At 34.0% G+C, this 12,721-nt stretch overlaps 3 protein-coding genes across 9 annotated transcripts; all 3 read right to left on the reverse strand.

Moving 5' to 3' along the window:
* On the reverse strand, window positions 366–3,329 carry LOC109351337. 7 transcript variants are annotated; one of them, XM_019592799.1, is made up of 7 exons: window positions 3,258–3,329; window positions 1,802–1,935; window positions 1,524–1,649; window positions 1,267–1,405; window positions 1,068–1,181; window positions 877–967; window positions 366–700 (listed from the first exon to the last, which is right to left on the reverse strand). In XM_019592799.1, exons 3-7 carry the CDS (start codon window positions 1,610–1,612, stop codon window positions 534–536), a joined length of 600 nt encoding a protein of 199 aa, XP_019448344.1. In that variant the 5' UTR covers window positions 1,613–1,649; window positions 1,802–1,935; window positions 3,258–3,329; the 3' UTR covers window positions 366–533. The 7 variants fall into 7 exon arrangements, with proteins under 7 accessions (XP_019448344.1, XP_019448345.1, XP_019448347.1 ...); XM_019592800.1 differs by having other exon boundaries at window positions 1,802–2,388; window positions 3,258–3,274; XM_019592802.1 differs by lacking the exon at window positions 3,258–3,329 and adding an exon at window positions 3,078–3,200.
* LOC109351338 (receptor-like protein kinase HSL1) lies at window positions 3,964–7,998 on the reverse strand. Its single transcript, XM_019592807.1, has 2 exons — window positions 5,183–7,998; window positions 3,964–4,423 (listed from the first exon to the last, which is right to left on the reverse strand). The coding sequence occupies exons 1-2, from the start codon at window positions 7,824–7,826 to the stop codon at window positions 4,053–4,055; spliced, it is 3,015 nt and encodes a 1,004-aa protein (XP_019448352.1). The 5' UTR covers window positions 7,827–7,998; the 3' UTR covers window positions 3,964–4,052.
* Window positions 10,360–12,423, reverse strand: LOC109350625 (receptor-like protein kinase HSL1). The gene has a single exon (XM_019591850.1). The coding sequence runs from the start codon at window positions 12,421–12,423 to the stop codon at window positions 10,360–10,362; it is 2,064 nt and encodes a 687-aa protein (XP_019447395.1).

Here is a 12,721-nt window from a genome sequence, read left to right on the forward strand (position 1 = left end):
GATATTTAGATCAATTGATTTCATTCGATTAGGGTCATTATGGGTACTAACTTATGTTTGGTCTTACATTAAGAGTGAATATTCATTTTGGTTCTACAAAAATACACCTTATACCGGTGAATGCAAGCCACTTCCACTACTAGCAAGCTTATCTGTGCACATTTCATTCTCTATTCTATATAGTTATACACAAGGTCTCCTATGAGTTTTATTGACTCAGATTCTGACCTGAAAACTGGTCATTTTGGAAGCCAACTTTGTTAGTAACCTTCCTGCATCACTGTCAGCTTTCCTTTGTACTCCATCTAGTTTTTCCAGTTGTGACAAAACCTCAGATAAGATAAGTAATGTAACACACATTTGTAAAATAAAAGCATAAGTAAATTTATGAACATCAATACTAGCAAAATGAGATGGAGAAAACAAATGTTGAAGTTGTCTTAAATGTACATTAGAAGATGCTGTAAAAAAATTTACATCGCCATAACATATAATTTGAGATAAACAATGACTTTATTATCCTAGGAGGTTTGTTAAGAAGTTTTTGAAACATTATCAGCTGATCTAGGGACCTGCTTCTTCAGAAGCATATATGAAGGAAGGAAATAAGGAATGATCAATGCAATTCCGAGACACAATAACGCCAATGCCACAACCCACCAAGCTTTGTGGGGTATGCCTAATAATAGTTCATCACATACTGTTGTATCAGCAGAAGAATAGAATATTAGTAACAGAGGAAATTAATTGTATCAACACAAGACAGAATATAGGAACATGCATCAGATAATTTATAAGTGCATAATAGTAGTAATGAAGTATAAGATTCGACACTTGTTAGTATCAAGATTATTAATATACTATGCAAAAAATTACCTATATTGAAGATGATAAACTGCCTCTCTTGTATATAAGGTTTTGCTGGAACCCCCTCTGGCTCCACAGTTACAAGTACGTAGGTTTTGTCCTGAATTAAGTCAATATTGTTAGAACAAAACATTATCAAATGAAGTTTAAACAATCTGCTCCGAAAATTTGGACTAAAAGTCTTCATATTATTGTTGGACCTGGTCGCTATAGGACTTAAAAATTAGCTTTTCAGTGTTGAGTAATCTCCTGTTACTTTTGAGCTCCATACTCGACTTGTCTCTCTTCAGTTGTAAGGAAAAGCTAGCAGGTATCTGGTGTTTTAGTTAGTGTATGTCAGTCTAAATGAAAGATATATTGCAAAGAACTGAAAGAGGGCACAATGCACATAGTACATACCGAAGCTGGATATGATATCTTCACTTCATACCACAGATGGGGTTCTAGATGTTGTATATGATAAAAACGAGATCCACCTTGTAATGGCAAAGTTTCTTGCCACAACTCTTCTCCAACATTCAAAATTTTGTCCTCAACCCTATGACAGTGAGCAATTGATTCCTATAATTAAGTTAACAACATGAAGACTTCTTAATTGAAGAGTCCAAACGCTTAAACATTTGAGGAGACATGATTAAGGACTTTTATATACTGACATATTTCCCAAGCAGAGGGCTGGGCCATTCATGATGATGTGGAGAATGCAAACCAGAATAAGTTTATTGTACATGTAAAAGTGATGCATTGATAACAAAGATGATACCCAAATCTTCACCTCAAACCTGCAAAGGTTTATGTATTTTTAATAGAAGTAAAATAAGCTTATTACAACAATCGTTTTGCAACATGATCAGAAAACGACACACAAAATATAACAAGATCAGCGAATGACACAAGATAGTTACTTAGAACAAGTACCTCGAGGAGCCAACACTTGTTATACTCTTCTTTGTGGAATAAAAAGAGAATCAATATTACTAATCACTTTCCCTGGTTCACATCCAATTTTAGCTTGTTCTTGTTCCTTTGCGGAGAAATGACAAGGTAGCTGCTGCTGCAACAAAGACACTGCAAATGGGTTGTTTTAGGAGTGGGGCTGTCTCTCAACAAGAGGGAGAATGACATCATTTGCAAATGTTTTAACTCAAATACTGTACAAACATACTGCATTTATTAATGCCACGCATGAAAGCATTCAAACACGCAACATTTATTGTCAGCGACAATACTGATGTTGTAGTTGAAAACACTAATTTCAAGTGATGGTGGGGCTACAGGCTACTTACAAAAAAAATTATCATTCTATCACCTCATTAGATCCCAGTTTTCACCTCTACCAAATGGTCCAAGAGCTAAAAACTAATATATCATATACCATTTAGAGTAAGGTGCACACACACAGGTTTAACGTATCAACTATCAAGAGTCAGGGTATTCACAATTTTTGAGTCTCACAAACATATCTAATATATTTGACACCAGTCCTTCATCAATGAAATGCACACTGAGTAATGTATTAATCTGTAGATGAAATTCGAAATAAAGTAAACCTAAGTCATGAAGTACATCACAAATTCCCAACCTAACATCACAAAATGCATCCAGTCATGAAATAAATGTTCATTTTAGACATAAGTAAAGTCCAAATCGAGATTGGTAATCTACCACTACAACTAAATTCTAACAAACACAGCTTAGACCAGTGATTTAAATTGCATTCCGCAAATATAATTGCATCCACGATATTATGGTTTTGGGAGTCTCCGCAACGGCATGGCTACCGCAATTGCGCTCGTATCGGCCACATTTTGCAGAATTGTGACATCATTATCGCAACCGTAATTTAAAACACTGACTTTATTTAACTATAGAAGACAGCATGTGGAGAAGTGGAGCTTTACGAAATTACTAAAGGTTAAAGTGGATAAATATATATATATATATATATATATATATATATATAGTCATCTGATTATTGATTTGCAGAAACAAGAATCAAATTTAACTTCACTATCTTTTCTGTTAATCAAAAAATAGTGGAATCAAATATAAAAAAGGCTCCGTTGATCTTCAACTAACTGCAAATTGAAATTCCTAATTCTGATAAGATACGCAGAGTCTTCTTCCAATTGAAATGAGCAAAACAAGAAGAAGAAAACAATCGGATCTAAGACAAACAATGAAGAGTGAGCTATATAGGTCACTCAAACCTGCTTGGTTCAATCTGTGTAAAGATTTGCAATTAGGATCGGCAAAAGCGAAGAATGAATGAATGAAGATGAGTTTTGAATTGATAAATGAGAAACAAACACGATGAACAATGAAATTAAACGAAATGAGAAGTGTGAAAATGGAAGAAAAGATGAAAATTATAGGATTGAAGAACATACCTGTAGTGTTGGGAGAGTGAGTTTCTGAGAGAAGTGATGGATTGAGATAAATGAAGAACTTAGTAATTATTATCATTATATTCTTAATAATTCTGTCATTTTTCTTACGGTTATTTAATTTTTTGGGTACCCATGGTATTTCTTACTTTTTGATAAAGAACTAATAGTTTTCGGGTTTGTGATTTATAATAAGTGTCGCTCTCAAGAATCGAACACATTATTAGTTTGTGGTTACTTAATTGCATGCTATTAGTATCTATTTCATGTCTGTCTCTCTGGCCTGAGTATCTTTATCCTTCAAGTTGTGTGTGTTTTGTTCTTTCTCTCAATATCTTCATGTGTGTACAAGAAGCATGTTTGGACTTTGGATTCATTAATTCCTTCTCAAATTTGTCCATGCCCATCATAAAACTTACATTAGTATCATGATATATCCCCTCAAAAATGGTATCACAAAAATACAAATTTTGTATATTAATTTACATTTTGTTTAGGGCCACTCCTATTTTAAATTATAGACCATTCTTTATTATTCACATTCACCTTAGTTAAATTATCTTTACTAGTTTACATATATTCATTGGATTTGTTGTGTTTAAATTTATACCAAAAAGGTAAATACTACAAAAATAAAAGTAAAAGAAAATGTTATGATATTTTTATCATTTTATTTACTATCTTAAAAGTAAACACAAAAATAAGAACTTTCTTTCTGGTATTCGAGATGATCCTTGTTGGAAAAGAAAACTCGAAAACCTTTTACACTTGTCAGTGTATATTCTAAGAGAAATTTTTTTATCTCTTAAGAAGGGGAACGTGATCATAGAAACCAACATTCTTGTCACCATTTGCAAATGGATCATTGCAACATTGCAATATTTTCAGAACCTCTTTCATTGAAGGCCTACTAGTTGGTAATGTTGCAGTGCACATGACACCAAGTTTGAAGATTCTGCACATTTCATCAATGTAACAAGCTTCCTTAATTTCTTCATCAAGAACATCTTCTATGTTGCTTTCTACTTCAATGTAGCGCCATGCCCATTCTGCAAGAGATGAGTGTTCATCTCCATGGTTTGCTTCTTTTCCTGTTGTTAGTTCCAGTAGTACAACTCCAAAGCTATATACATCTATCTTTTCATTCACTCGTGTTGTTTGAGCATATTCTGCAATTCATGTAGGAAATAAAATATTGAAATAGAATTCTCGTTTTGGTAGAGAACCGTGAATTAGTTCCTGCTTACTAATTCGTTGTTCTTCTGTGAATTGGTTCCATTTATGGAACGAACCAGATTTTCATATATAATTTAAGTAAAAGAAAGAACAAAGAAAAATAAGAGTAATTGCTGATGTACACTACATGAATGAGTTATAACAAACAATAAAAAAAATTACGGAAAAAGGTTGGGCGGGAATAGCCCTATTGAGTATACCCCTACCATACCGATAGTTGGCAGGGTAACATACTGCGTAGTATGTACCCGTACTAAAGAAAAGTGTGTGTCAAGTGACTATGAAATAAACTTCCAGATTAAGGGAGCATTTGGAAGAAATAAACTTATGAAAAAAGATTATGACCTTTCTATAAACTCTTTTTATCTGATTTCAATAAGCTTATGAAAAAAGAGATACTGAATAAGCATTTAAATATTTAATTAATTTACTCAAATGGACAATTTATACTAATAAGATGTTGGTCTAACGGTGTAAGGTTCTGCTAGATTCTCAGGATGATCAAAAGGTCAAGAGTTTGATTCCTGTGAGCTACAATTGTGGGAGGGACAATCACACATCCTGAAAGGAATTAGTTTCTTACCCAAAGGGGAGGGATACCCTTGGTAGTACCCAAAAAACGGCCAATTTATATCAATGAAATAGGAAATAGAAAATTTAACACTACCAATACATGTGTTAGTTGTTTTTACCTGGAGCAATATAGCCAAATGTGCCAGCCACAGCTGACATGGTAGCAAGTTCTTCTGGCTTGATCAACATTCTAGCAAGACCAAAATCAGCAACTTTTGCATTGAATTCAGAGTCCAACAGAATGTTACTTGTTTTCACATCTCGATGAATAACCGGTGGCGAGCAATCATGGTGCATGTAGCACAAACCTTGGGCAGCTCCAATGGCTATATGCAATCTCCTTGGCCAATCAAGGATACTATAATGGACTAAAGCTGAAACAGCTGATGATGACTTATTTTTATTTTGCAGCCACCTATCAAGGCTATGGTTTGCATGATACTCATAAACTAGGAGCAAACTATCCTCACTTGAGATACAACATAGCAACTTGACAATATTGTTGTGCCGAATATTGCTGAGTATTTCAACTTCTGCAAGAAATGAATCTTCAAGCTTCTTATCTAACCTTCTGCTACGAGATATCTTTTTCACAGCAACATAGCTGCCTAAAACATCGACAGCAACACGGTATACTTCACCATATCCACCACTGCCAATGATATTATGTTCGGTCATCGATGACACAATGCTTGATTTTGTGAAACGCAGCCTCTGGAAGGAAGTGAGCTTCCATGTCTTACGCAACTCTTGCTTTCTTTTTCTGTAAAATCTGATGACAAAGAGTGATGACAAGAGAGCCACTAAGGAGGCCAATACCATCACGGTTATTAACAAGGCATGAGATTGAGACACAGATGAACCATTACTTACCCTTTGAGGAGCAGAACTGCACAAGGTTAGGTTCAGTACTGTGGTATCAGCACAGAGACCAGAATTGTTCAGAAAGCTCCTGAAATATGCAAGGTTTTCAAAATCACTTGGAATCTTTCCTGTTAATTGATTGGAAGATAGATTGAGATTGGTTGGTCTCATAAGGGCTAGTTGAGGTGGAATTTGGCCAGAAATTTTGTTTTCTGACAAGTCCAATATATTAAGCGCAGGTAACCGACTAATTGCATCCGGTATCTCTCCGGATAGTTGGTTGTGGCTCACATTTAGAGATGTTAAGGACTTCCATGATATTATATCTGATGGAAGTGGTCCTGTGAGCTGATTCTGATCAAGCAAAAGAGTTGTTAACTGTGGAAGAGATGTTAAATCATGTGGAATACTTCCATTGAAGAAGTTGTTACTTGCACTAAACACCACCAAATTCTTCCATGAAGACACTTCACTTGGAAGTCTACCAGAAAAATGATTGTAACTAATGCCTAAATCGGAAATACTCAAAGAAATTCTTTCAGGAAGCTCACCAGTGAACTTGTTCTGATTTACCTTAATTGTTGACAAATTCTTTAATGTCCACAGGCCACTAGGAATGTTGCCAGAAAACTTATTATTTTCAATACTCAGAAATTGCAGGCTACTGCAATTTCCCAGTGTTTCTGGCAACTCACCACTCAGGTTATTGTCATAGGTAGTTAAACCAACAAACCTCCCATTGTAGCATAAATTCTGTGGAAGCTCTCCACTGAAACTATTAGATGCAACCTGAAATGTTTCAAGCTTTGAGAACCGGCCGAAGTTCGGAGGAAGATTACCTGATAAGTTGTTGAGAAATACAAGAAAATCTATCAGATCTGGCAGAAAACCAATGCTCTCTGGTACTTCACCTGATAATTGATTCATTTCCAAATTCATACTTGTTAACTTTTTAAGCTTACCAAAATCTTCTGGTATTTTCCCGGTGAGATTATTCTGTGAAAGATCCAATTCTATTAAGTTGAATGATTCAACCACTGCAGGTATGTCCCCAGATAGGCTATTTTTGTAAAGATAAAGTATGCTCAGATTCTTTAGCTTCAACAAACCATTAGGAATTTGTCCACTTAAACCATTTCCTGATATATCCAATTTCTCCAATGCCACCATTTCTCCAATAGTTTCAGGTATTTCACCAACCAAGTTGGAGTCATGCATATCAAAGACCTTCAATTTGCTCAACATGGTCAATCTTGATGGCAACTTTGTAGGAGGGAGCATGTTATTATAGAACATATAAAAGGTTTCAAGATTGGACAAGTTTCCAATTTCATCAGGTATAGTACCATTAAAAGGACACTGATAAAGTTGAAGATTTGTTAGCTTCTTCAACTTCCCTATACTCACTGGAATATCACCAGAAAAGTTATTGCCACCAAGGCTAAGAAAACTCAAGTTAGCCAATGTGTCAATATCATCAGGAATCTTACCAACAAAGTAGTTCTGTGATAGATCAAGATGCTCAAGCTTGGGACAGTTATAGAGAGATCTAGGGAACTCACCAGGAATATAATTGAACTGAAAATCAATGTATGTGAGGTTTTTGAGGTTACATATAAAAGGTGGTAATGTTTGAGTGATGTTGGTGTTGATCATGACCAGTGTAGTGACTGAGCCATTGGTGCATTTGATCTCTGGCCAATAGCAATGTGAAGAGTTTGTTGTAGTCCAGTGACTTAGGAATGGAGGGTTCTGAAGGTACTGTTTTATCCTCAGTAGGACTACATGTTCTTGATCATAGAGCAGTGACTGAGACTGTGAGTGTGCATAGATGAGGAAGAGGAAGGAGAGAAGATAAAAAAGTGTCATTTTGAGACATGATAGAACAACCTTTGTCATCTGGTTGACTATGTTGTTTCTGGTTCACACAATGTTTTAGTTCTCAACAAGGAGCTAAGGTATGATTTTCAGTGACTTTTCTTGTTGCCAACTAAATTTTGCACACTGAAATTGTCTGGAATATTGAGTAGTAGCTTTCAACCTTGGAGTTGCACTTTACATATCTATTATGATGCCAAATTTATTAGAGAAAATGACGTATACACCGACAATGTAAGAATTTTTTACACCACTATTATATAATAAGTGTGCCCAAATAAATTTGCAATTTTAGGTAAAGTTGGATGGAGGTGTTAGAATATCACAACATGGTGTTAGAGTATGAAAGATACTAGATTTAAAAATGAACATTTTAGATTCATGAAAAGAAATACATAACATTACCCTTATTGTTATGAGAGTAATATAAATTTTTAAACTAGAATTATGGGGCAACCAAATAATTCTACAGGTATAAGCAAAAATTACAACTACAAGCCTTGATGTAATTATGCTTCCAACCTTGTGAGTGGTGTTCCTTTACATTAAATTGAAGTTTGAATACTTTTTGAGTGTGAAAAAGTTTGAATGTTTTTTGTCGGATTAGTCAAGTTTTTTGTCTTACTCTTATTTTTCTATTATTATATGAACCTTCCTTAGAGTCATAAAGTGGCAACTAGTTCAATTATTTAGTTTTGTTTGAATCCAAAGAGCACAAAACTTTGACCATAATTCACGTGTGAACAAGAGTTATAATATGCTATTCTAGAAGGATATCACCTCAATTTGCACTAATTTTTAGATAAAATACTTTATAATCGGTAAGACGTTAGATTAATGATATAAGGTTTTACTAAATTATATAATAACAAAAAGTTAAGTGCTCAATTCCTTGGAACAACACTAGTTGGGAAGGACAGCCACACACTACAAAATTTCATACTAAAAGGTGAGAAAATATTCTTAGTAATACAAAAAAATATAATCGACTCTGAACCGATATAATTGATAATATATTCATCTTATAAAAACTTTGCATATGGTTGTTAGAATTGATTTTTATTAGTTTATGATGGACTACAAATAATAATAGAAACGAAGGGTCCACAATTTCCATGAAGATTGGTATGCACAAAATCTTCAGCTTCAAGGGACCACCCAGCTTTTTGTCTATTTTCGTGATGCTTTTCTTTAGCATATAATTTTTCTACAATGGATTTTGATATAAATAGTGTATCTTTATTTTAATTTCTGCTATCTGATTTGTATTCTAACTATATTCTCTCTTAATTTTTTTAATGAGAAGTTACTAAACTAAGGAAAAATGTATACTTTTTTAGTGATGAGTATTTAAGAAGTGATATATTTAAAATATTAACATTAAACATAATATTTATCCATTAAAAAACATGATATATGAAAAACATGCCTTAAAAGGCTTTCATGTAATTTAACAAATATAATTTCTACATTACTCTGTCATTTTTAAAAGTTGACAAATTAAGTTACTATTTTATTTTTCTTCCTTCATAAGTGATCAAATTGTTTTTGTGTCTCTTTTTTCCACTCCATCTCATCTTAATTTCACTTTTTCATTGCATTCTCATTTTAGAGTTGGGAAAAAGGATATATATATTGATACTATAAGATCTTTTTATAATGTTATTGTATTATTTATCTTTCATTTTTAATCGTTATTAACTTTTAAATAAAAGTAATGTAAATGAATGATGTATAATGTACTAATTGTATATAAATCTTTACACGTTAGAGCATCATATTACTAGATTTCCACTGTTTTGTTTATTGACAAGTAGCATAGGAGAGGTTTCAGAAAATATCTAACTTTAGGATTTTTGTAGTGAAAATGATATTATTATTGGGTTTTGTTACATTGTTTCAATGAAACGGTTATTAGGCCTATGAAGATATTTTGGGGTGTAGACATCATGGTCATTGTCATTGAGACACTAAAGATCAGGTTCATGTTCATTTGAAGGGTGGTGCTAAGGAGGTATTATCTCAATCACAAGTGTAGGTATTTATAATGAATGAATAGTTGCTTTATGGATAAAACCAACTGTCGTTTCTAGAAATCGAACTTTTCACATTTTGATGGATCTAGTGAGAACTTATATCACTAGACTAATGCCTTGATATCTGAATTTTTTATATGTGAACTCAATATATTTTCTCAAATTAAGACATGTGATATTCTGAAATTTCTTTAAAAAGTTGCTACATTTACAAATGTGATGAAGTACTTCTAGTTCATGCCATCTTCCATGCAGTGAGAAGAGAAACATTGAAGAAATATTGAAGGATTAGGTGGGAGTAGTTCCTCCCCTCACTTTTTTGTAGATTTTTTATATTAATATCATTCATAAGGATGGAAAGGAAATAGAAATATTATCAAAAGTAGCAGAAAGATAAGTTCTTTGATTATGTTATAAGCTTCAGGTTTTGTAGAACCTGTCTCTCCTCAAATACAAATACATGTTCCTAGGTGATGCAATCATTCATAATGAATGTGGATGTTCCATCCTGCATCTATTCATGAATCAGACCCTGTTCGGGTCACGTATATTCGTGAACCAGGGGCTGTTTGAGTGGTTGCATCTCGTGCCTCCTGCATCTGTTCATGAATCACGGGCTGTCTCGGTGATGCATTCTTCGAATATTTCTGGTTGTAGACTTGAGTGATTAAAGGTTGCCCCTTAGTAGATTGAGACACAGGTGAATCATTATTTACCCTTTGAGGACCAGAACTGCACAAGGGTAGGTTCAGTACTTTGGTATCAGCACAAAGACCAGAATTGTTCAGAAAGCTCCTGGAAAATGCACCATTTTCAAAAGCTTTCGGAACCTTTCCTGTTAAATGATTGGAAGATAGATTGAGATTGGTTGGTCTCAGAAGGCCTAGTTCAGGTGGAATTTGGCCAGATATATTGTTTTCTGACAAGTCCAATATATTAAGGGCAGGTAACTTGCCAAGTGCACCTGGTATCTCTCCAGATACTTGGTTGTGGCTCACATTTAGAGATGTTAAGGACTTCCATGATATTATATCTGATGGAAGTGGTCCTGTGAGTTGATTCTGATCAAGCAAAAGAGTTGTTAACTTTGCAAGAGATGTTAGATCATGTGGAATACTTCCATTTAAGAAATTGTTACTTGCATTAAACACCACCAAATTCTTCCATGAAGATACTTCAGTTGGAATTCTACCAGAAAAATGATTGTCACTTATGCCCAAATCTGAGATACTCAAAGAAATTCTTTCGGGAAGCTCACCGGTGAAATTGTTCTGATTTACCTTAATTGTTGAAACATTCTCTAATGTCCACAGGCCACTAGGAATGTTGCCAGAAAAGTTATTGTTTTCAATTCTCAGAAATTGCAGGCTACTGCAATTTCCTAGTGTTTCTGGAAACTCACCACTCAGGTTATTGTCATAGGTAGTTAAACCAACAAACTTCCCATTATAGCATAAGTTCTGTGGAAGCCTTCCAGTGAAACTATTAGATGCAATCTGAAATGTTTCAAGCTTTGAGAACTGGCCGAAGTTCGGAGGAAGATTACCTGATAAATTGTTGAGAAATACAAGAAAATCTATTAGATTTGGCAGAAAACCAATGCTCTCTGGTACATCACCTGATAATTGATTGATTTGCAAATTTATAGTTGTTAACTTTTTAAGCTTTCCAATATCTTCTGGTATTTTCCCACTGAGATTATTCTGTGAAAGATCCAATTCTATTAAGTTGAATGATTCAACCACTTCAGGTATGTCCCCAGATAATTTGTTTTTGTAAAGATAAATTATGCTCAAATTCTTTAGCTTCAACAAACCATTAGGAATATGTCCACTTAAACCATTTCCTGATAAATCCAAGTTCTCCAATGCAACCATTTCTCCAATGGTTTCAGGTATTTCACCAACCAAATTGGAGTCATGCATATCAAAGACCTTCAATTTGTTCAACTTGGTGAAGCTTGATGGCAACTTTGTAGGAGGAAGCATGTTGGTGGAGAACAAATACAAGGTTTCAAGATTGGATAAGTTACCAATTTCATCAGGTATAGTACCATTAAAACTACACTGATAAAGTTGAAGATTTGTTAGCTTCTTCAACTTCCCTATGCTCGCTGGAATATCACCCGAAAAGTCGTTGGCACCAAGGCTAAGAAAACTCAAGTTAGCCAAGGTATCAATGTCATCAGGAATCTTACCAACAAAGTAGTTCTGTGATAGATCAAGATGCTCAAGCTTGGAGCAGTTGTAGAGAGATCTAGGGAACTCACCAGGAAAGTAATTAAATTGAAAATCAATGTATGTGAGGTTTTTGAGATCACATATAAAAGGTGGTATTGTTTGAGTTATATTGGTGTTTATCAAGGCCAATGTAGTGACTGAGTCATTGGTGCATTTTATCTCTGGCCATGAGCAATGTGAGTAGTTTGATGAGTTCCAGTGACTAAGGAATGAAGGGTTCTGAAAGTATTGTTTTATCTTCAGTAGGACTTCTTGTTCTTGATCATAGATCAGTGACTGAGACTGTGACTGTGACTTTGCATAGGTTATGAAGAGGAATGAGAGAAGATAAAAAAATGTCATTTTGAGACATGTTGGAATAAACTTAGACATTTGGTTTATTATGTTGTTTCTTGTTCAGACAGTGTTTTTTTGCATACTGAATTTGTGTGATATTTAATAGTAATTGGATTTGCACTTTCTATGTTCTAATTTGATGCCAACTTTATTAGTCAACATTAATAGGGATACATGCACAAATTATTCCCAAAAGTATTTCTAAAAAAGGATAGATGTAATGACAATAGCATATTTATAAATTTATTTATGTAATGAATATTATATATATATATAGATATATATATATATAGTATTTAGACTT

Source organism: Lupinus angustifolius, chromosome LG06 (assembly GCF_001865875.1).
Source record: "Lupinus angustifolius cultivar Tanjil chromosome LG06, LupAngTanjil_v1.0, whole genome shotgun sequence".
NCBI lineage: Eukaryota > Viridiplantae > Streptophyta > Magnoliopsida > Fabales > Fabaceae > Lupinus > Lupinus angustifolius.

Excerpts from the sequence above, each read along its gene's own strand:
- LOC109351337 (XM_019592799.1), bottom strand. The coding sequence starts at position 1,612 with ATGCATCACTTTTACATGTACAATAAACTTATTCTGGTTTGCATTCTC. Across the intron at positions 1,406-1,523 it reads GCCCTCTGCTTGGGAAATAT|GGTTGAGGACAAAATTTTGA; the intron begins GTCAGTATATAA and ends TCACTGTCATAG. Across the intron at positions 701-876 it reads GTTTATCATCTTCAATATAG|TATGTGATGAACTATTATTA; the intron begins GTAATTTTTTGC and ends CTGATACAACAG.
- LOC109351338 (XM_019592807.1), bottom strand. The coding sequence starts at position 7,826 with ATGACAAAGGTTGTTCTATCATGTCTCAAAATGACACTTTTTTATCTT. Across the intron at positions 4,424-5,182 it reads ATTTGGCTATATTGCTCCAG|AATATGCTCAAACAACACGA; the intron begins GTAAAAACAACT and ends CATGAATTGCAG.
- LOC109350625 (XM_019591850.1), bottom strand. The coding sequence starts at position 12,423 with ATGACATTTTTTTATCTTCTCTCATTCCTCTTCATAACCTATGCAAAG.